The sequence below is a fragment of the Zonotrichia albicollis genome, chromosome 6, assembly GCF_047830755.1.
Source record: "Zonotrichia albicollis isolate bZonAlb1 chromosome 6, bZonAlb1.hap1, whole genome shotgun sequence".
In the NCBI taxonomy this organism is placed as follows: Eukaryota; Metazoa; Chordata; class Aves; order Passeriformes; family Passerellidae; genus Zonotrichia; species Zonotrichia albicollis.
In genome coordinates, this window is record NC_133824.1 from 42,083,745 (window position 1) to 42,107,787 (window position 24,043).

Sequence of the window (24,043 nt, forward strand, 5' to 3'; positions counted from 1 at the left end):
GCTTCTTCCTCACAGGGAAACAGCTCCCAGCCCCTGGACAGATCTGTCCGCGGCCACAAGGGTAATTACTGCGGGGGCTCCCGGGGACATCGCGGGCAGCCGGGACCGTGCAGCACGGCGGGGAAGCGGGGACACCGCGGAGAGCGGGGAGGTGCGGGGCAGAGGAGGGAAGCGGGAACACCGGGGAGAGCCGGGAGGTGCGGGGCAGAGGAGGGAAGCGGGAACACCGGGGAGAGCCGGGAGGTGCGGGGCAGGGGGAAGCGGGGACACCGCGGAGCGCGGGACGGGCAGGTGGCGGCCACCCGGTGGCGCTGCGGGTCTGTCCCAGCGGGAAGGGCCGCCGTGCCCAAGGTGAGCCCGCCTTCCTCCTTCGGGAATCCATCCCTGCGAACTCTGCCATTCCGGGTTTCCTCCTCCAGCTCTGTTCACCTGCACTCGAAAACATTGGGAGAGATGGATCGCACTCCGTGCCGCGGCGTTTTGCTGCGGTTGCGCTGCAGTTGGACGGCTCGTTCGATAAGGATTTATTTCTAGCAGTGGCAGAGTTTGGAGCTTGGGGAAGTGGGACGAGTTTTGGAAACGCCTGTCAAGGGTGCCAGACTTTTTACTCTGGCTTTTTTGCGTATCATTTGAGATGGGAAATTAGGTTCTGAGTGGAATTCAGCAATTCAGCTGCGTGATTTCACTGACTTTATGATTAAAAGAGTAGTGCATATATTTAATGTCCCACAAGCTAAAATTAATTTCTGTTCTGCAGTTATAAATGTTGGTGAAATTTCAGCTTGTTCAAAATGAGCAGCAGAGCTCTGTCTTCAGTGGGACAAGGGGCTGACAGAATCGCAAAAGGTAAAAACATCCATCAATGATCAATTCCCAGTCCCTGTGACTTCTCAGATGGGCTGCCATGATGATGGCTTCTTTTGTTGTTACACGATTTGTTTTTGGTAAAATTTTTTGGCAAAAAATTCCTAATCTGCACTCCCCATTTTCTACTTACCTAAATATCTTTGAGTATGGACCAAGATGAGAACTGTGAGTTGCATTCTGTCAGTATCTCTAAAAGATAAGTTTTATTTAAAGATAAAACTATATGTAGAAATTCATTCTTTCAGTGTACTCAATGCTGAAAAGCAATATGTCCCAAGGAGGGAGATCAGCTACTGACCACCCCTACACATTTAGAAATGTATCTCCCAGCTGTGTCTGTCAAATTTGTGGAGACAGTTCAATGTTATTACAGATGTTCTTTGATCCAGAAGGAATAAAGATAGTTGATTTTAAATCTTTATTGAACAGCTAACAAAGTAAAATAATTTGTATTCAAAATAGTGCAAGGTACACAATAACATAAAATAAATTTAAATGAGAAAGAGTTTTGTGCTGTAACAACTGAACATGTAAAATGGGGTATCAAGGCTTTGTGCTGGCAGTGTAACCCACGCAAGACACTTAAACTATCTTCAGACCATTGGCTTAATTTTTGGAAAAAGGTAATATTAATTTTACTTAATATTTAGTCAGTATTGTAGCCTTTTCTGCCTCTGTGTGTTTGTAGTGTACATGTGACCCCAGGAAAAGACACTCATGGACATGAGTGAGTAGGGGTTAGCTTGGGCAAAGTAGTAACAAACAGTGGGGCTTGGACAAGCACCACAGGGAGTTTGCCAGTAACTGCCCATGAATGTGGGCTCAAGTGCATTAATTCCTCCAAGTGAAAAGGTCAGGAGAAGGCTATGACCACAGAGTAAATTCCACACAGCAGTCTTCCAGTGAAGGTGCCCTTGAGGACGCTTCTTTGGGTTTGGACATGCTGATCTCCAGATGTCCTATCCAATCCTAACAATTCTGATTCTGTGGTTCCCTGTTGGTGCCACCACTAACATACACTTTCCAGTCTCATTCCCAAAGACAGATTTGTCCAGAAAGATGCTGCCATCTACAATGAGGCCTGAAAAAATGTCCTGGCAAAGAACAAACCCTGAGAATGCTCTTCTGGGTTTTGTGTGGCCATAGTGGAGAGGATGAGGGACAGAATTATCTCCACTTGGAAACTTTTAAGGACATTGAGAGCAGGCAACCATAGGTGGTGCTTATGGCAAGCTTTTACAAGGATTCTATTGTTAAACCTCTTTGAAAGCCTCTGGGGCTGTAACTCATAATTTCAATTAAGATAGGTCTCTCCTGAGCTTCCAGTTTGGATACTATATTTAGGGTACTGGTGCTACACTAGCTATTCAGAGCTGTCCCAGGTTGTGTGATTGGATTGTTTGGGCACTGCTTTGGAAGTACAGATGCAGGGAGTGTGGCTCAACAAGCATTCAGCAGAAAAAGATAATTTGCAAAGTTTCTATAACAGCTGTTGCCCTTAACTTATTCTACATTCATCTTTGATATATTGTTTTTCAGGATGTGATTGGAAAGTAAGCTGGGAAGGCAGAAGCAGATTGTACTTCCTGCGTTGAGAAACATGGATAGACTCATCCTATGCACACCTGACAGGTATTGTTAATTTGAGACCACACTCACGAGCGTGTGTGCCCTCTCTGCAGGAGCAGCATGGGGACAAGAAGAGCTTATCATCTACAGTAATGGATTGATTTCTCTTTTCTTTTTCAGAGGATAGAGGCTGGGGAAACAGCTGATTGTGAGTTTATCTGGAATTAACAGAACTGTCTTTAGAGGCAGAGGGCTCAGAACATGTTTGAGCAAAGGAAAAGGGAGAGAAAAAGACTTAAATTCTTAGAGTGTGTGGATACATTTGGTTAGAAGATGAACATGAGAAGTCTGAGAAACAGACATGGCACTACCTCATGGAAAAATTAGAGGCAAGTAAGTCTGGCTCTGAAAAATGTAAAAGTTGGGTTCTTTGTAATGTTGGACTTTGTTAAATGCTCTAAACCATTGAGGAAGCTGTAACTATGTTTCAGGTCATCACCTTTTAAAAGGTGAAGGTTGTTGAACAAGTAGGTCAAACATTACTAGTAGTACATGAAGTAGTTTTATACAGCACTAGTTTAGAATTCAGTTAGTAGCTTTGCTCTGGTCACACTTAGTGGGCTGTATTTTAATACTGAGGGGGAAGGATTCCATTGCTCTTATTCATGTTGAGTTGCAGTCACTGGAACTAATTGTTGAATAAGGTATGCTCAGCATGAGGATGGGTGATGGAATCTAGCCCAGATGGAAATATATTTTAGACTCCTGCTGTATTTGAGAGCAGCAATCTCAACACAGGCAAATCTAGCATGATTCTAAAAGTGCTTTGAGCTATTGCTGTGGCACATGGCAGTATTTTTATAAATGAATACAGAGGTTGTTTTAAAAGTGCTTGTGTTCCCCATCCCCACCCCAAAGTTCAACCACATTCACAGAAAAGACTGGGAAAACATCTGCATTGAAATTTTCTGTCCCATGTTACAACACCAACAGAAGGTGAGCTTTGCAGAAATTGCTACTTAACTGTAGCTGTATCAGAGTTTACTAAAAATGTTTCATTTATGAAGTGCTTTAGAATAATGCCGTTTTCTGGCATTTATTTTCATTCTGTGCTTCATTCATGCACAACTTCCTCAGATGCAGAAAAATACTGGCCCAGTTTTGTATACATATGCAAAATCTCTTGGAGAAGAATACCAGCATGCCTGGGTGGTGAATTGAGGAACACTGGAGATACAGACATGGAAACTGCATTTATTTTCAAGCAAAACAGGAATATCAGCCAAAGTATTAAACAAAAGTGTGAGGCAATCTTCCAATGAATCAAATCCCAACTGCATAAAAGATGTATACAATGATAAAAAATCCCTAACTGCAGGCAGCTGATCTAGCCAGTTGCTCTTCCTGGGTGACCTTAGGAGCCAGGGTACAGAATGAGGCACTCTGGTAGGGGACTAATGAGAGGAATTTGGACACCTCTGCACTTGAACCAAGCTGGCTAACACTGCCCTAATTGAAAGGCAAAACTAATGAGTAGCCGTTCTCTCTGATGCAATTCTAGTTAAGTGTGCTGTTTTTTCACTAGGATCTCATGCCCCTACTTGGGACCAAATAGGGAATGTAAGAAGTAGCAGGAGTGCCACAGTAATACCTTTAGTGAGCTAGCTGAGATAGGGCTCTGTATTAGAATTAAAACAATCATCCTATGTTAAGTCTGGACAAGGAGCTACTCACTTTGGTGACACTTGCAAAATATGCCTTAGAACCTCTAAAGTTCCCATCTAATGAGAACTCCTAATTTCTCTCTCATCTGCTTTCTGAGGATGAGAAAAGCCAACTAGCCAATAACTACAAAGAAATCAGCACATTTTCTTATTCCCACTGTTGAGGAATGTTTGCATCCTTCATCCTGAAGTATACCACTAGAAATAGTAAATCCATTAGACTACTTATTTAAATGGCTACTATGATAGAAATAAGACAAAAACCCCATTGTTTTTGAATGAGTCTTTTTAAAAAGTTCATTATTTTACCATACCTGTTAGTAATTTAAAATACTGAATAGTAAAATATTCAGTAATATAAAACTAAATATTTATATATTCAGTAATATAAAACTAAATATTTGGATTTTCTGCCATGTAAAAGTTTCCTTGCACTAAAGGTGCAGTGATTTCTTTTTTATTTGTTTTAATAAAATTTATATATATCTTAAAATAACTTGCACTAACTGATTCTATTAATCATTTAAGAGAAAGAAAAATCTTAAGAACTTTTGGCTTCTAGGAAGAATTGCATAGATAAATGAGACAATCTAGCTGGCGACCTTGCTATCATTTAAAGCAAACAGTGGTACGGCTAGATTTGGAGCTGTGACTCTGCACAGGATGAGGGGATGGGGTGGAAAGCAGGAGGAGGGACAGAGCATTGTGTCTCCTGAGTTTTGGTCCCATCTCCACCCTCAGGACAGGTTTGTCTGAGGAGCTGCCCTGTAGCTGCAGCAGCCTGGGCATTAAAGGCCCTCCCTGCCCTGCTTCACCTTTGCTGCTGTGCCATCGTTACACTGTGGCAGCATGGTGGTGCAGTGTATGGTTGCATAGATTGGCCCTATGCCATTTCTGTGCTGGGACCATTCTCTCTGGGGTCTCTTCAGACCTTCTGCAGCTCCTGTGCACTGCTGGAGAGGTGGGCAGGGGCTGCAGTGATCACTGGACTCTGGCTCTATGCTGATCCTGAACTCTTTCTGCAGCCGGTCCATAAAGTAGTCCCCAAGACTATTTCTGCCATCCTGGGAACAGTCAAGCCTGCGAGCATTGGTCAGCAGATCTCCCATCAGCTTGATCTTCTGGATTTTGGGCCCAATAAATTGTTTCTTGATAGTGCTTGCACTATGAGGGTCTGCATTTTCAACACTCAGGGCATAAAGCTCTTCAAAATACCGTAGCATAGTTTTCCATTGTACCATTGCTAGTTCCAGGGCTTTCATCAGACCGACTGCATAATCACAGTTTGGTTTCTGAAAACAAAGAGAATTGCATTTACTCAAAAGAACAGCTCATGCATCTGTATTCATCAATGGATTCCTGCAACTTAACCTGGTGCTCTGTAAAAGTTGTACTAGGATTTTGCAACAATTGCTTCCACTTTGGTACATCTATTGTTTTTGCAGGCTTTAAACACAAGTGGCAGAATCCAAGCACTTCTTCAAGGAACAGGATTACATAGCAGCAGCTATGCCTGAAGAGGGTTCTTACACCAGGAAATCCAATCACAGAATGGTTGGGGTTGGAAGGGACCTTAAAATCATCTTGTCCCAACCCTTTGCCATATTCCACTAGACCAGGCTGCTCAAAGGCCCATCCAACCTGGCCTTGAACACTCCCAGGAATGGGGCATTCTCTACTACTTTGGGCAAATTTTTCTGGTGTGTTACCACCCTCACAGTGAAGAGGGACTTCCTAATATCTAGCCTAAATATCTGTCCTCTTTCAGTTAAAAATCATTATCCCTCATCTTAACACTGAGAGAGTCCTTCTTCCTCTTTCCTGTAGGCTCCCTTTAAGTACTGGAAGTCCTAAGCTCATCCTTGATGCAAACTGAGTGTTAAAAGAGATTTTAACAATATTCTTTTTAATTTCTACAGCTTAACTGCTATGATGGACAAAAGAGGAGCATTTTGCATTAACTAATTTGGTAGAGGAGAAGCAGCCTCTTGGTCTTAAACAAATGAGGTGGGTTATTTTTTTCCTGAAAACATTTGAGTTATTCCTTTGTACCTTTGCAAGCCCAAGTTAGATCTTAGACAGTTCAAATTCTGTTATGAGCTCTAATTTAGGAAATTAATTACTGCCCCAAGCTGGATGTTTCTCCTTCCTTACCACTCTTTTTAAATGCTAGTCATGTCTAAGCTTCCACTTAGGTTCAGTGTGAAGGAGACAAGTGGGCTGTTTCAGCACAATTTAAGGGGTCATAATCCATTACAGCATACTGGAAACAGCAATGTCCAGCTGAGTAAAAGGAAAGGGGAAAATGGTTCATATTCTTTTGGGCTGGAAAGCAACCCCATAGAGTTAGGACAGTATGTGTGACAGTTTCTAGGCATCACAATCAAGAACAAAACCATGTATACAAGCATGCCAAATAAATTATAACTGGAAATCTAATAATGGGTGAATGCAGAGATCTGAATTACCAACAATATAATTCACTAAGTTAAATGGATCATAGCTGCTTGAAAATTTGTTGACTACTACCCACCTGGATAGTTTTAGAGCAGTAATGGCCTCCTCTTTCCTGCTGATACTTCATCAGTGCCTCTGCAGCTTCTCTCTCTTCCAGAGCTTGATGCAGGAAGAACTTCGAAATATTTGGTAGAGCCACATGTGACTGATCAAAATATTCACCCTAAGGACACAAAACAAGAGTGTTAAGATCTGCCAGATACGGGACTCACCTGCAGCAGAATGTGGCTTTAACAGAACTTGGGAGATCCTTCCAATGGGAGGTATTTTGTTTACAAAGCACAATCACTTTGGAGACCATGATCTGACTTCTACAATAAATGAAGTGAGTAGTTAGAGTATGAAATGAAAAATCTATACTTCTACTAGAACTCCTTCTATCCTTTAATATTGGTCAGGCAACTGTAGTAATGATGTTGCTCTTGCAGTAGCAGTTAAGAGATCTTCAGAATATTTTATTTATGAGTGGTTAGCATGTGTCTGTTTTGTAATTGTGTTCTGGGGAGGGGTTTTGTTTTGTTTTTTAAACATACTGCCAGAATGGGGAACATAAAATTTATCCCTGCAGGCCTGCATTCCAGTCAAAAGTTAGCTTTCAAAGGTATGAGAAAGATGAGGCAAATACAAGCACAACTTTAGATCTGTTTCTCAGTTTTATTATGGACAATGGTATTCCAAAATAATGGATACTGCTACTGAACTATACACCTTCAATATAATATATAACTCATGCCGGGGAAGGCATCTCGGGAAGAACATAAATCTGTTGGAGTGAGTCCAAAGGAGGGAAAAAAAGTTATCAGAGGGATGGAGCACCTCTCTTGTGAAGAAAGGCTGGGAGAATTGGGTTTGTTCAGCCTGGAAAAGAGAAAGCTCTGGTGACCTAATTGTGTCCTTCTGGTACCAGAAGGGAGACTACAAGAAAGATGGAGAGGGAATTTTTATAAGAGCATGCAGTGACAGGACAAGGGGGAATGGCTTAAAACGGAAAGAGCAGGTTTGCATTAGGCATTTGGAAAAAACTCTTTACTCTGAGGATGGTGAGACACCAGAACAGGTTGCCCAGAGAAGCTGGCCCTGAGCAGGCTGGTCTTGGGAAAGGTGTCCCTGCACATGGCAGGGGGTTTGCAACCTGATGATCTTTAGGTTCTTTCTAACCCAGGCCATTCTTTAATTTCAGAAATATTACAACCCTAAATCATCTGCTGGCCTTGTTCTGTATGAGAAAGTAACAACTTAAACCACTGCCATATTTAACCATGCTGACAGATCTAATAGCTCTTATATTTAGAACATTTTATCCATGGTATGGGTGTCTCGTAAAGAGAAGCATTACAGGGAGGTAGCAAAGGAGTGCCAGCAGGTTACACTGGTTGGAACACTGGTTCTGCACAGCTCTGATGGTGAAGACAATGAGAGGCAGCAGGTGGGACTATGCCAAGAACCAAACTGAGGGAGCTACAGCATCCTGATCTGCTGGTGCCCTGGTGTGCAGCACAGCACAGCTTCTGTCCCTTGGACATGCTCAGCACCACAGCACAGCTTCTGTCCCTTGGACATGTGTGTGCAGCACAGCACAGCTTCTGTCCCTTGGACATGCTCTGCACCACAGCACAGCTTCTGTCCCTTGGACACGGGTGTGCAACACAGCACAGCTTCTGTCCCTTGGGCATGTGTGTGCAGCACAGCACAGCTTCTGTCCCTTGGACACGTGTGTGCAGCACAGCACAGCTTCTGTCCCTTGGACATGCTCTGCACCACAGCACACATAACTGCACATCGAGCTGTTGGCTTACAGCCTGCCTAGGAGGGGCAAGCAACAAGTGTGTGCATTTCCTAAGTTCTGCTTCTGATTGTCTTCCCTGCTTTCCTCTACTACACTGCTTAAATAAGAAATACTTTCATTTCACCTATGTTCAGAAAGAAAATGAAGACATGTTAGGCACACAAGTTTATGTTTTTCTCTTATATTTTCAGGGCCTTCTTCAGATAACCTAAACCTGTGACAGATATAGATGCATGCAACCATAAACCATTGAGGAGAAAGCACATACTGGAATGTTTTATTAAGAACATTCATTGCTTTATTTGCAGAAACCTTTTCCTCAAGTCACTCATTCCTGTTTCTGTTGACAGCACAGCCAAGACTGAATGTTTTATGAGTAGTTCCTCAATGAAAGTGTGCAGCACAACTTGGAGTTCAAGTTAACACATCTGCTTAACTGTTAAGGTAAGTCTTTTATGTCAATCATTCACTATTTAGGATGTTCACATTTCTAGGTTTATTTATCCACAGTCAATTTCTAACTGAGTTTTCTCCATCCCATCCAGCTGCCAATCACTACAACTTTTTTCTTCCAGAGGTTTAACAGATTTTACTGCCTACTTAAATTTTCATTGAACTTATACTTGATACCAAACTCAGCTGAAAGATCTTGGGGATATACTGAATATAGTTTGTGTTGCTTCCCCGTGGATGCTTGCCATCAGAAGTTCTGGCATTGATAATTTTGACTTTTCAAATTTAATGTCTCTGTTAAATTATATGTTTGCATTAACACTTGATATGTAGCCAGATATAATTCTTGCATGAATTTGACATGGTATCAGTGATACCTTTTATGATTTCATGTCCAAAGTTCGTTCCTGTGGAGCAAGAAACCCTAAGCCATCCACGATGTTCACAGACTATAGTTAACCACACACAACTATTCACAAAAGTTTGGGGAAAAACCCACTCAAATATACTCCAAAGCTGTTAGCATCCCTGTTTCTGTCCCTTCTCCCCGGGCAAAAGGCCCTCTGTGAATTACCCAAAACACAGGCGCGCTCGTTTGTTTCACAGCCCGCGCGTTACGGACTCTTCTCGTTGTTCCGCGGCCGTGCGGGCGCAGCGGCCGCCGCCGCAGGCGGGCCGGGCAGCCCGGAGAGCCTCCAAACCCCTGGGTCAGGACACAGGCCCCGCTGTGCCGTCCCTGCCCGCCTCTAAACCCTCCTCAGCCGGGTTCCGCACCCGCTCTCCCCTCGGCCGGTGGGCAGAGGGGCACACGCAGCCCGCCGTGCCCTCCCGCGGCCGTGCGAGGCCCGCCGCCTTACCAGCGCCTGCAGGCAGTAGTGCAGCTCCAGCTGCGCGCCGGTGAGGCCGCAGAGCGCCTCCTCCACGGCGGGCGGGAAGCCGTGGCGGACGCGGCTACCGGGCAGCGGGCGGTGCGCGGGGCAGGCGGGCAGCGTCACCCGCGGCCGCTTGGAGCGCGGCTCGGCCATGGCCGGCGCCGCCATGGGGCCGCCGCTGTGCCGCCGCCGTGCCGCCTGATATAGCCGGGCACCTGGGACACACCTTGCGCGCCGCCGCCTGCCCGCCCAGGGAGGAGGAGAGGATGTGGGTGTGCGGATGCGGGGGGGCCGGCGGGGACTGCCGTGTGTGCAGGGCCCTGGGCAGGCGCGCCGGGAGCGCAGACAGCTCCGAACAGCACGGAGAACCCGCGGGTGCCCGCAAACAGCTTGAACAGTGAATCACTGACATAAAAGATTTACCTTAACAGCTAAGTAGATGTGTTAACTTGGCCTCTGCTTGAAGTCGTGCCGCACACTTGTGCTGAAGAAGTGGTTTTAAAACATTGAATCTGACTATGACTGACTTGAGGAAAAATCTTCTTTATTAAGAATGTTCTTAATAAAACATTCCAGTATGTACTTTCTCTTCAGTGGTTTATGATTACACATATACATGTGTCACAGGTTTGGGATATCCCAAGATGGTCCTACAAACATAAAAGGAAAACATAAACTTGTGTGTTTGACATGTCTTCATTTTCTTTCCAAACAGAGCAACACAACTGAAGTGAAAGTATTTCCTATTTAAGCAAGATAATAGAAGAAAGCAGGGAAGACAATCAGAAGCAGAACAACTTAGGAAATGCACACACTTGTTGCTTGCCCCTCCTAGGCAGGCTGTAAGCCAACAGCTCGATGTGCAGTTATGTGTGCTGTGGTGCAGAGCATGTCCAAGGGACAGAAGCTGTGCTGTGCTGCACACACGTGTCCAAGGGACAGAAGCTGTGCTGTGCTGCACACACATGCCCAAGGGACAGAAGCTGTGCTGTATTGCACACACATAGTCAGGGCACCAGCAGATCAGGATGCTGTATCTCCTTCAGTTTGGTTCTTGGCAAAGTCCCAGCCACTGCCTCTCATTCTCATTGATGTCAGAGCTATGCAGAGACAGTGTAACCTGCTGGCTCCCCTTTGCTTCCTGCCTCTAATACATTGTCTATATGGGACAGCAAAACCATGGATAAAACTTTTCTAATGTAAGACCTGAGCCCTTTTCCAGGCAGTCACATTCAGTACCTCTGGTTCCAGCAGCAGCATCTGAGAGTGTGACCAGGCTGGGCCGAGGCTGGAATGGCTGGTGAGAACATCTAGGCAGAGGCAATCCTGAGCTCTGAAAAGTCCTGGGAATTTAGCAATGTGTGCATATGTCTTGGCTACAGGGTAAATTCTTTAGGTTTTTTGGTTTAGTGCTAAAAATGTTGGTGCTGAGCTGGTCCTACCTATGCTTGTTAAACTATCTCCAGTATTTTAGTAACCAGTAACTCTCAGCTTGTACAGTAACTTCAAATACACATTACTGATTTTTTCAACTGTTTTACCACGTGGATGGAGCTTGGCATTTCTTGAACGGTTTTTTACCTTTAATAGATTCTGACCAGTGGAGGGAGAAGAAATATGAGTAATCTCAACACCCTTCGAAATCAATAATTTTCTCTTCGGTGACTTTGTTTAGTAAGCTCGATGTTATGTGCTGTTTTGTGGAATATTTTTGTAGCAGACCACTCCCCCACCAGCCCAGGATGCTAAGGGCAGAATCGTTTTCCATTGCCTGTTTTAATTGTTATTGGATCTGACTGCCTAGAGCCCAGCATGCATCATCTGACAGTAGTCATGTAGAGATATGAGAACATTGCTCATGAGAAACTTAAATAATCCTTGTTCACTGCCTCCATCTCATATGCTATTCAGTCCTCTTTGTTTGCTGTAATTATCCTAATTATCCATTTTTTTAGTTCTGATTCTTCATGTTGCAGTTAAATTAGGAGTTTCACTTTAAAAATCAAACAGCATTTAAGCATTTGGGTAAAATTTCTTGTGAGTAATAACTGTAATGTTTGCAAGCCTAAAATAAGTACCCAAAGTCATTAAATGAGCAATGTATGACCTTATTCTGAAGTTCTCAGTAGGCATCCTCTTCTTCACTGTAGCACCAGGGACTTTTGCTGGAAGGATATACCTCTATCAGCTACCTTTTAGCTCCTTCCATTCCAGCTGTCCTTGTTTTGGCCTGTAAAGTAGTTGGCCTGTAAAGTAGTTGCTAGTGTTTTATTATTCCAGAATAATCCCTTGATTCCCTCAGAAGAGGAGGAAGAGGAGCAAGTGTGGTGCCTCCATGTGCGTACGCATTGACATCTCAACCTAAACTGGTACTTTATGGCCTCCTTTCTTGAAATAACTTGAAGTGTGACATAACAATAACAAGCAAGTTAGCCAGTGTCCCCATGGAAAAGTTCGTAGTTGTATTTAGTTAATTGGGCATTTATTATGATAATTTCTGAGCATATCATCTAATAGAGGTTTGTCTCTGTGTTAATGGGCTTTGGAGCCTTGGAAAACATTATTAAGTATCCCATTTCAGTGATGGACAGCTAAGAGACAAGGGCAGTTCTAAAGGCCATCTGTGGTGCATAGAACTGATCTGAAAACTGACTGTAAAATTCTTTATACTCCATGTGTTCATTTTATAAGAACACCATTCGGTTTATTTTGCTTTGTACTTCATAGAACTAAAGGAAATACACACCATTTGCATGGTTATCAATTGTATTATGGAAAAATTCCATGACAAAGTAATATAGGCATTCTTGCTACATAGCATGAGGTATGCTATTTGTATCTGGACTAGGGAAGGTATCATCTGCTCCAAAAGCTTGTGACCTCAGGAAATGCAGCATTCCAGGGAGCTGGCACTTTGTTCAGTTTCTTAGTTATGACTTTTCAGCACACAATCACAGAATATTCTGAGTTGGAAGGGACCCACAAGGATCATCAGAGGGTTGGTTACAGGCACATGCCTTGATGAAAGGTATCTTTTTATTTTTATCATTTGGCATGATTTTGGTACAACATATTTTAAAGTGTGTTGAAAGTATATGGCAGAGGGGGAAGCCGAAACACCCCAGTGTGGTATATAGAACAACAATTAAAATTCCATCAATATAGGCTCTCTTACACATAAATCCATACCTTCTCTGCTCCTCCCCACTCCTTTTCCTATTTATTCTTCGGCAGAGTGCAGTAGAATGATTGTTTATGTCAGTGGGCTTTGCAAATATTTAGTTGTATTTGGCCATTTTCTACCCTAAATCTCTCATTTAAAGCTAGATTCTTTTGGCTGCACTTTGTGATATGGAGTTAGTATTGTTTATTCTTTCACCACAGGTAGTAAGAGTTGTGGCTGTTGCTTCTCTGCAGCTACCATCTGTTTGCTTCTTTCTAGCTGTGATGGGTTTTTCGTGTGCTTTGCAAATAGTCTATCTAATGCTGCCAGAGTTTTCTCTCATTCAGTGCCTATCAATAGCCACGATGGAAACAGAGGGCTGTGTGAGGAAAAAGTAGAAAACAAATAAATGTACAATATGTATGCTTGTGAATTGGCCTTCTTCATTCATCATTTTGTTTTGTAATTAGGTGAAACCAAAGCTCTCTGGCAGGAAATTAGGAATGATTCATATGAACACCCATGAATTCATGATTGCTTTTATTGGATTAGAAGTCCTTTAACCATTTTTCTTACACTTTTTTAATCTCAACAGGTGCTTCATCTCACTACTTTTTTCTATTTTTTACTTTGTTTATCCACGGAGGAAGAGCCAGCAAGATTTCTGAGTTGTTTTGTTGCCTTTTTGCACTCTATGACTCATAAAGCTAAAAAAGAAGCCTGAAATTTGGGTTGGTACTACTTAAGTAAGCATAGCAAAATAACCTCTTTTAACTGACTTTTACTGAAAGTGGTCATCAGCAAAACATGAGATGGCCCTGGAGAGGCAGCAGTGTTGTGACCAAGCTGCAACATGGACATTCTGGAAAATACTTTTGTCTCTTTGTCACTGACCAAGTGGAAAGCACCAGTTTGCTATAGTGCTCTGAAATCAGCATGTTTTAGTTATACAAGAGAGGGATTGCTCAAAAATAAAGCCTAGTCTCTTTGAAGCCAATCTCTTGTTGCTGTCAAACAGAACAGACAGAAGCCTGTATTTTGGGTTTATAAGTACTGAAAATTACTGTGCTGTGCCAGATCTGCACATTTTTTGCATATATTCAGTTTAATAAAATGAGGTACCATAATGAAATTCTGTTTGAAAAATAATTGGATTAACTTTTTTAGTTTTGGAAATAATTTTTAAATGCCTTTTTTTTGATACTCGTTTCAAGTACTCCAAACCTTAGTTTTCATTTGATTTCCTTTTCTAGAGTCCCAAAAATTTCTTCCTGTCATTGAGATTTTTGTGTTTGCCAAAAATCCACTATTGCAGTGTTTGAAGCCAGATGAGGTGTTTGAGGATGTTCTCATCACTGGGACCAGCCACATCATTTATGCCTGGAGTTTTTTCAAACCTTGCTTCAGTAGCTCGATAATGTTGCAACATTTTTCATTCTGTTGCAACTTTTATCTCACACACTTTGTTTCCATAGGCTTCCCAGGTCCAAGATTGCATGGCACAGATATTGAGATGCTGGCCCATTGCCTCTCTTCCTCGGCAATTGAGTTCTTCCTTGAGGAACTTTCTGAATGCTGGATAACATTGTGATAGATATAGAATTCTTTGAAACTTCACTGATTGAAATCTGTCCTTCAAACAGAATGTGTCCAGAGCTGACAGGCAGATCTCTGCTGTGTCTAAAGCTAACATAGGAGACAAGCTTGTAGTAGTTCCTGAAATGCAAGCCAAGCTTATCTTAAGCCTTGTGTCACAGAATGCATATAGGAGGGTTTTCTAATCCATGCTGTTTTTTTCTCTGCAGTATTTAAGTTAGATTATCAGTAGTTAATGCTTGCTGCTACCATGGGACCCTTCCAGAAGCAGAATTTGGAGATGGACAGCCTCTGTTGCTTCTCATCTGGGAGCTGCTCTGGGGCTTTGGTGTACAGGGCACATCCTGCCTGAGTACCACCAGCCCTCAGCCTCCTGCTGGTCTCCAGGTGCCCCTCCTTTCTTCTCTTTCTGCCTGGGGGCTCTCTCCCGCTGCTGCACAGCCACAGTGCTCAGACAGCCTCATCCTCTCCCTTTCCTCTACTCTCCCTTCCCTGGACCTGGGGGAAAATTCTGTTCTAAGAGGAGATTTGGGGTCTGTGTGTAGCTCTGCAGTCAAGCCTAGAAGATGTAAGTGCATCTCAGGTGCATTGACAGACTCTTGCTGTGACTGTTGTTGTGTCCCAGCCCAGTTAGCATTTGCCACCTTCATCTTTCCCATAGCATCTCAAGCCCAGCTGCACATGGCTGTGTTTGTGTGACTGCCTACATGTGTGGGGCTGCAGGTCAAACTGGGCTGTGCACACTGGTTAACTCATGTCTAGAAGCTGTGGGTCCCTATTTTCTCTTAAGCACTTACCACTCTCTCTGCAATTTTGGGTGTTGATAAGTCACCTACACTGAGTTGTTCACCGTTGTCTTTTCTCCTCATATTCACAGCATCATTTCCTGTCCTGACTCAGCTTACCAGCTCACCATGTCTGTAGGAGCCCAGGCTCTGGCAGCACTGAGGAAGGCCATGGCTGGGGCTGGGCAGAGGCAGCAGGGAGAGCTGGAGCCCAGGGGCAGTCAGTGCTCCCAGCCTGGCTGCAGAGCACTGGCAGCCTGGCTAAGGAAGCTCCAGCCTGGCCAGCAGCATTGGCTCTTCCATCTCCATTTCTGCTCTCATAAATACACTTGAGTTTTAACTGGACTGTTCATTTCAAGTGCTACTGGCTGATACTACCCCTTTGGTTTTTCTAAAGAGGCTGTGCTTAGGAGTAAGTTTCTATAAATTGGCAGGGTTCTTCTGCCTCTGAGATTCTGCAATTGTTATTTCAGGTCACATTTATAAAAAACATAGGCCAGCAAACGTAAGGCTCATCCATGTAATCGTCTATAGCCTATCATAAATTCAGTCAGTAATTGCAGGTGGAAGGCACAGGGCCTCAGCACTGGAGCATATTTAAGGGGATTCTGAGGAATTTCTGAAAACATGAGGCTTCCCCCAGGCAATGTGTTGCATAAGGGAGTTGTGCAATGCCAAGCTGCCTAAAGTCTGTCATAATTTGTCTGCTTTGTGTACTTGCCTTTCTAGTCTAACTTCCTTTCCACAGCTGTGGGTTAGAATTTGTACTTAGTCTTGGGTAAATGAGAAAATAAGACTTGACACATTGAAAAAGGCAGAGCCTTTTTTTGTGTGTGTGCAGCCTGTGCCACCTGAAATCAGTGACCAGGTAATGCCTTCCAGGCAGTGTGAACTTCAGGAGGTGCAGCCAATGCTCCAGGTGGCTCTTGAGGGGACATCAGGCCTCTTTGAGGTCTGTATGAGCAGGTGCACTTTGTACATACTCAGAATATCTGGGTAAGAAGAAGTAAACTGTGGGCAAGGGATGAAGGTCCAGAAACCATTTATTGTCTTGCTGCTGTATGCTACTGATAATCAATGTTCATAGGGTCCCTGCTAGTACCAGGAGCACCTTATTCTGAAGTACAGGGACTCCTGGGAGTTAAACTGGTTTGACTGATGCCATTTGCTACTTGGCTTTAGAGAGAAGAAATTAAAGCCACAGTTGGGGTAAGAGGAGTGTCAAATGTTTGTAGGTGAAGAGGAAATGATTCTAAATGTTTTTGGCTTTTGTAATCACCAAAAAATAACAAATCATAATTTTTCTAAAAGAATCCTTTCAAAGTCTTGGTGAAACTGCTTGAGAAAAAAGAGACTTGAAATTTTAATGTGAACATTCATCGGCAATATATTTGTTTTAAATTTTGAAATAAGATGGAACCTGTGATGGTGATTCAGGCAAAGCAGAAGTGGATAATTTCACTCAGACATCATGGACCTTAAAGGCAATGCTAAACTCCAATGAAGTAATTTCTCTTCTAGTTCAGTCACAAATGGCCCTTTATTGCTGCTTTTTGGTAAAAGCATCTCTTTTAGACCATCTTCATTATCTTAGTGTTGTGATTTTCCTGGGGTACGTCTTTGCCTATCATCTTCTGCCTAATTCCATTTTAATGGCTTTAAATGCATTTTTAAACCTTACTATGATAGGTAGTATCGCAGATTGTAGTAAGTTTGTGGCAGTATGTCCCAGACAAAATCTTCTCTGCCAATCTGCAAGGATCAAACAATTTGGTTTTTTTTCAATTTCAGTGTCTTTTTGCTGAGCATTTGTTGAATTTTGAATTGAACATTCTCCTGATTTCACTGGAATTAAAAGGTAGAACTCAGAGTATGTTTGGCTCCTGTCACTTAAAGCAGTCAGCACCATTAACTGGTAATCTTGGTAAGTTCATTATTCTGATCTTTAGCACACAGTGGCGTTATCCACAGTGATGCAATGAAATGCTTCACTTTTTGATTTTTAAACCACTCCAGTTGCTATCACTTTTTTTTGGTTTTTTTTTTTTTTGTTTTTTTTTTTTTTTAAAGAATTTAGAATTCACTGGGCTGAGTATTTACAAATTTCACAGAACATTTTGTTCTCTGATTTAAATCCTGCATACCAAGTGCCTGCCTGGGGCAAAGACAAAAAAAAAGTTAGCTTTGATACTCTAAAACTGGTTGAATAAATCCTGTGCAGCTGGCCTGCGTGAAATGTGCCCAGTGACAGCAAGCGGCAGTGAGGATTCAGAGGGATAGGGAGAGCTCTGTGCTGTCAGATGTTACAGTGTTTTATTGCTTTGCCTGGGAATGGCAGGAATGTGTAGGTATCTCTACTGCTCAGTATAAGGGTGCAGAGTGGTTCCCTCAGGCATGTACGTGGACCAAACTGCTGCACAAGTGTGCAAGGTTGCCTTCTGCGTGTGCTTGTACATGTTCTGGTGTTTTCCAACTTTGGAACTGTGGTTAAAGCCTTAAAGAGAATGTGTGAGTCTGCAGCAGCTGAGAATACATTTCCAGCGCTGGAGGTTCCCATGTGGTTTTCTGTCTGTCCCATCCTTGGTGAGGAATTGTCTGACCTGTACTGTTGTGTTCATCGGGGAAAATTCTTGGAGATTTGTTTAAATGTTCAAGCCCATGCAGTGCAGGTTACACTTGTCTGTACTTGTGGGTGAGATGTCAGGGACTATTATGGATTGGAGAGTGTTTTTTCTGCCTGTGCTGTTCTCACTACCAATTGTGTCTCATCACTTTGCTTCTCTTTGTAATATAACCCAGCTGAGACCTGGTCCGAGAGAAAAGTGGCTTAAATCTGAATCTTGAAAAGTCAAGAATTAAAAGATGCATAGCTCAGGAAAATAAATTTTGGAATACAAAGTTATGATGGCTGTGACTGCAACTTGCAGCAAGGTCATGTTTTCCTCTGATAGTGCATCAACAAGAATTTGGAAATCCTGCTTTTACTCGTGTGGTGTGAGCACAGTGCTTTTAACCATGCTCTGCAGTGCCATATCTGTGAATTCAGCTCCATTCTCAGGCTCCAGAGAGCTTCCAGGTTCTCCAAAGAAGCACAAGAGTAACTGCAATGATTGAGACCAGATTTACAAAACTAGCCTCTGGAGCTCAGAATAGCAGGACTCAGAAAAGAAGGAAACATAGAGACTTTCATTAGTTCAGGTGTTTATCAGAAATACACTGAGAGGGACTTTAAAAAGAGATTTATATGTATTGGGTGGTAAACAAATTTCCAGCAAAATGAAAATGAGGTAAGAATAAAACTTGCCTTGGAGACAGTTTGGCCAATAGTTTCTGACAGGTTTGTTTGTTTGTTTGTTTTCTCTTCCTGCATAATTTGTAGAGATCCTACATTGAAATTATGCTCTGTCCTACAGGGACCCCTGGCTTGAGCAAGTGCATGAAATTCTTAGGATGCCTGTGCTGAAAGTCTTCTCTTAGTGGACCTTGATGGGGTTTGGTTTCATTTGTTCCAGAATGGATTGCCCTTGTTGCTGTTGCTGCAGGCTCATGATCTGGACTCAGCTCCAGGACTCAAGCAGGGTTGAAGGACACATGGTAAGATTGTGTTACCTGTGCTCAGGAGGATGGTGAAATCTGGGATATATAGCTTGTGAATTTCACCTGTCTGGTCTGAAGCAAGGGACAGGAAATTTCTGTATTGATGGAAGAGCAATGGAGAGCAAGGAGAGGAGGTAAAAAATCCTTAGGAAAACTAGCAACAGAGAAGCAGCATTGAGAGTGAGCCAAAGCTTCTGGTTGTGTATGTGAGCATTACTCATATAACTTCAAGAGGGTACATGCTTTAACTGAGCATGTACCAGCTGAGGACTTGGCCCATAATGTCCTTTATAAAGCTCTGGTTCCTCCCCAAATAGTTTTTCCCTTCCTCTTCAAAGGGCACCTGTTGTTGGTGGAGTTGGTGATGATACTGGATTAATGCACATACAGTCAGCCTGCTTGGCCTCGGCCCTTTGGACCCAAAATGAACTCCAGCTGCTGCTGCCCAGAGCAGGTGCTTCATCCAGCCTGAGCAGCTGTTTGAATGCACACTGTCATGGCCAAGAGGAGGGGGAGGTCCCTGGAGGACCCAGAGGAACGACTGATCAGCAGCAAGCAAGGAAAAGGGGAGTGTGCCATAGAGACCTGGGTTTTATACCCAGCAGACAAAAATTGTTCTAGCATTTCCTTGTGGAAATAGGGAACAGTGGCTGTCACTCTGTATCCACAAAGCTTGCCCAGTACCATGATGGATTATAGTTCCCAAAAAGAGGCTGAGGGACCATTAAAGACCAGCAGGGCTGGTTGTAGTCACTGGTTTAGGGCTCCAGTAGTGGCCCAGCAGAAGTAAGATTGGGCATAGAACAGCACACAGGCTAATGGCCTGCTACCTGTGAGAGCCTGGGCTTCACACTCACACTGCTAGAGGAAGGGAAACAAAAGCAGAGATTATCTGGAGTGTGAAGCAGCTACAGGGAACAGAGGCAGAGAGGATGACCTGGGGGTATATGGAGATGTGATGGTTGGGAGTTTGAGGTCAGAGTTTGAGCACGGGGCACAGATAGTTTGTGTCAGAGATAAAGCAGCAGCAGCCCATGATTAGAGTGACAGGGACAGGACAAGGATGCAGGTTTTTGGAGTAAAGGAATCACAACCTTTGAAGGGATGAGGGCAGCTTTGAGACCTACAGCAAGAGGTATTGGGGAGTATACCTTGCAGAGCAGGGAGTCTCACAGGATAAGCTGTTCAAAGTAATTTCCATCACTGGCATCACAAACCGCCCTTTCCAAGTCCCTTACAGCATTCCTTCAATTTATTCCCCTTCAACTCTTGTCACTGACCTAGCAGTGGTTCCCATGCAGTCCTGCACTCTCAGATTATTCCCATGCTGTTAGCAACAGTGCTCCTGGCCTCCCTTTCCAGGAGCATGCACACTCTGGTTCTGTCTGCACACTCTGGTTCTGTCTGCATATGTCACTGTTGGCATTAACACCAAGTTTAACATGACTCCTCAAGTCCCATCCTCTTACCTGTATTCATTGAAGTTACCAGAGTCCTTCCACTTCCTCTGATAGGCTCACTTTGTGTCCTGTCCTGTGGGTGATTTTTGTCATATCCCATCAGCCACACTTTTCATTCAGACATTTTCATTGATTGCTCAGCCAGGTTTCCACTGAACCTCCATAAGGAGGGCTAAATGCTAAGCAAGGATACTTCCTTGTACAGCTGCAAAAGGATTATTCAGGCCAGATTTCATTACAGCATAGCCTAAGAGTAGGAGAAAACATGAATATCAGAGGCCTCTCTTTGTCAGGAAATGGGATTTCCGCAGGTGCTTGGTTGTAAATGCTTTGCATGCTTCTAAGGCTTGGCCCATGGCATTGCTGAATCCTGATTCAGGATGCAAGAATGTCTCATGACCCCTGCCATGAAAACTGGTGTCTGGCCATGTTTGGAAATCAGCCGTCGATGATGACAGTAGATGAGTATGGGTGAAATGAGCAGCTTGGCTTCCACACTAAGCAAGACTTGTTAAACATTGTAAATACAGATGTCCAATTCATATTTTGAATAATGAATATTATGAACTTTTCTCTAGCAAGTGGTAAGAAGCTGGATCATCTTTCTTCATCTGCTCACTGCCTTCACAGAATTTGCAAGTGTGACAAAGTATTTCATCCCTTTACAGGATTAGGTAAGATTGGTAACCATTAATTCATGGGTACAGTTGCACAGAAATAGTCTAGATAGCCAAATATATTGACTTAAAGTTACCTGTGTGGTGGCAGGGAAGTTGTTTCCATTTTGGTTTATTTGTTTCGTGGGTTGGTAAGGTTATGCAGCTGACTTTGGTTGTTTATTCTTTTGGATGAAAATCTGCAGCTGTACAGGCCTGTACAATTTCTGTCCCAACGTAGCTCTTCCATCAGGTATTCCTGCTATTTGGTTTGCTTCTAGGAATTAAGGAATTGGACAAATAGTACCAGAAGCTCTACATGAATGAAATTCTCAAGGCTGTTAAGGAAAGAGATGTGTCAGGAGTAGGGTGTTTCTGTGTTCTGTTCTCACATCCCTTGCACATCCACTGTTATATGTGGAAAGAAACACAACTGTTAGCAGTGTGTGGTGTAGCTCTGTGCCAGGGGAGCTGTCCTCTGATGCTCCTGTGGATGTACCAGCAATAGTTCTGTTCTGTCTCCTTACCTGTCTGATAGCATGGCTGGCTGATACCCACTCCCCTGATCACCTGGCAGCTGCTCCCCTGCCTCCTTCCTCTGCACTTCTCTTCCTCAGCTTCCTTGAGCTTAAGATGAATGAAAGTGCAGCTTTTCAAATCTTGGTGAATTCTTGCTAAAACCCAAACCAAATGCCATTTTCAGAGTGGCCCTGTATTTAAGTGTGGCAGCACATTTAATTTGGTATTCCATAGGTTTTTAACAACCTACTTGTAGATAGAAATTTTTTGAACATCTGTCTTTTGCAGGTTAAGATGTAATTAGGTACCAAGGATTGAAACCATCCTAAAGGATGTGTGGTAATGCCCAGTGTCCTGTCTGATGAGGAACAATGGAGTGAAACAATTTGGGTGTGGTAGATCATAATTTACTAACTGCTGGATTAAGACTAAGGAAATAAAGAGCTTGTTAGCAGGCCTCCACATTTAGGGGATCTGGAGAGCAAAGAGGTTTACTTTCTATGAGGCCCATGTTATGCTGTACAGGAATTCCCAGTTCAGGGTCAAAAATACTGAGAGGGCCCCTTTCACCAGAGAGCTGACAATGAGCTTGCTGCCAGCAGGAAAAACAGCCTTTAAGTGGTGAGTGAACAGGGTGTCAGCAATGGACCTGGAGAGAGGGGCAGCACACAGTCAGAGCCAGTGACATTCTTCACACCTGCTGTGGGGCATAACAGTAGCTGGCTGCCTCAGCCTGTGGCACTACAAGCAGAGCATTGTGCTGTGACACAGCCTGGACAGCGATTGAATTACACACTGATTAGGTCTTCGCCTTCTCCCTGTCACTGTGGACAATGGAGAATCACAGAAGTGGACATGAGAGCTTTAGCAGGCCTTGTGCTCTCCAGCAGAGGAGGATTAGTTTGTAAATGGTAAATTGTGTTGGGGCCAAGAGTCGTAAAACTGAACTCTTGCCCTGCTGCTGCCTCAAAGGCACAGGCTCTGCAGAACAGCCCTTCTCCCCCCTTCTGCTAAATCTGTGATCAGGGGAGGGCTGGACATGTGGTGGAATCTGCTCCTCCTTTCCTCTGCCAAAGAAGGGAGAAGAAACTGGTACATTGGTACAAATTTTGCTCCTCACCATCTCTTACCATGTTTTCTAAGGAAGGGTGTGGGGTTAAATTAATCAGTCTTCTGCCATTTCCACAGGATGCGGATTTGCCTCTCCCCGAGGTGCTGCTGGCTGGGTCACTGCCTGCTGGAGGATGTCTCTAATACCTGACTTAACCTGAAGCATGCACTTCCTCAGGAGGTCTGCAGCAGGGCTGGAGGACTGCAAACACTGCATCCCTTCCCTCCTGGCAGCTGCTGCCACATGACTGCAGTGCCTGTGCTGTGCTCTCAGCTCCCTCCCCATGAAAAGTTCCTCCTGGTGGTTTGTAAGGAGCTGCCTTGGAGCAGGCTTTGCTTTTGGTAGCAGTATCCCTTGTTGCCATGTCATTCATGAAGAAGATGACTTTATCCTTGCCTTTATTCCACTGGGACCAGCTGCTCTACCCACAGGCACCAAAAGTGACAAATCTGCCATAACCTTTTTAAATTTTCAATTGAAACTCTACATTACGTGAACTTCTTGGGGTTTTTTTGAGAGGTAAAGACATTTTTTTCTTTTTTTTTTTCTTTTGGAAACAACACCAAAAAAAACCCCATACACCACAGCCCAACAAACCCAAAGCTAACAGAAAAAAAAAATCAAAACCCACACATTGAACCCAAGTTGGAGAAACAACTGCATTGTGTGACTGATACAGTCCATGGGAGTACAAAGCATTCCAGTCTGATCTTGCACATCCACTCCCTGCACCTATTAATAGCTTTTAGGCATGGGCATAGAGATGGAGATGGGCAAGAGTAGTTTGTCATGCAGACATTTATCTGGGATCTATTTTCTAGAGCTAAAGATTTCAGTGTGATAAAATGGACATTTTAAAGCATTGGGGGAGATAAGGGGGGATGTAACTGCCCTTAAACTGAGGTTGGATTAGGCAGTCTCATATCTTGGAGTCTGCCAGTGAATAGCAAAGTATATGAGCAATGGAAATATGTCCTTCTTAATCTGTAAAAAGAAAAGGACTGTTTTGAAAATCCATCAATCTTTCAAATCATCTTAAGGCATATTGATCCTGAATCATCACAGGGGAATTCAATTCAGGGGTGTTCTTGTTAGTGATCTAAAAATAAAAATGTGGTCGAATACATGCAAAACTGTATCTTATTCCAGTTGTCTTTATTACTGCAATAAATGATACCAACTCTCTCTTCCTATAGACTTTATCTCATCTGTTTATAATGCTGGCATTTATTTTGTTTTGAGCTGAGAAACAATGCATGCTTAGATACTGTAAGGTTGTAGAGGCTTTATGAACATACAATTTAAAAGGAATTGTTTCTGCTCTGGTTACTAGTTTGAACTGAGAAAAGATACTTGTATTTCATACTA

At 43.4% G+C, this 24,043-nt stretch overlaps 1 protein-coding gene and 1 long non-coding RNA gene across 10 annotated transcripts; one reads left to right on the forward strand and one right to left on the reverse strand.

The window, feature by feature from the left end:
* On the forward strand, positions 1-23,359 carry LOC141729381 (uncharacterized). 9 transcript variants are annotated; one of them, XR_012580860.1, is made up of 11 exons: positions 1-61; positions 758-846; positions 2,407-2,499; positions 2,617-2,829; positions 6,080-6,167; positions 6,759-7,002; positions 8,814-8,907; positions 17,124-17,256; positions 18,746-18,926; positions 20,968-21,063; positions 22,753-23,359. It is a non-coding gene; the product is annotated as an uncharacterized LOC141729381 (long non-coding RNA). The 9 variants fall into 9 exon arrangements; XR_012580866.1 differs by having other exon boundaries at positions 18,845-18,926; XR_012580865.1 differs by lacking the exon at positions 17,124-17,256 and having other exon boundaries at positions 18,845-18,926.
* On the reverse strand, positions 3,671-10,058 carry LOC102072712 (ferritin light chain). The gene is made up of 3 exons (XM_074543362.1): positions 9,774-10,058; positions 6,694-6,840; positions 3,671-5,452 (listed from the first exon to the last, which is right to left on the reverse strand). The coding sequence occupies exons 1-3, from the start codon at positions 9,954-9,956 to the stop codon at positions 4,949-4,951; spliced, it is 834 nt and encodes a 277-aa protein (XP_074399463.1). The 5' UTR covers positions 9,957-10,058; the 3' UTR covers positions 3,671-4,948.
* Positions 23,360-24,043: the final 684 nt, after the last annotated feature.

Bases quoted from the DNA above. Each gene is read 5' to 3' on its own strand.
- LOC102072712 (XM_074543362.1), bottom strand. From the start codon at position 9,956: ATGGCGGCGCCGGCCATGGCCGAGCCGCGCTCCAAGCGGCCGCGGGTG. The intron at 6,841-9,773 runs GTAAGGCGGCGG...TTGTGTCCTTAG, and splicing joins ACTACTGCCTGCAGGCGCTG to GGTGAATATTTTGATCAGTC. The intron at 5,453-6,693 runs GTGGGTAGTAGT...CTTTGTTTTCAG, and splicing joins ACTGCTCTAAAACTATCCAG to AAACCAAACTGTGATTATGC.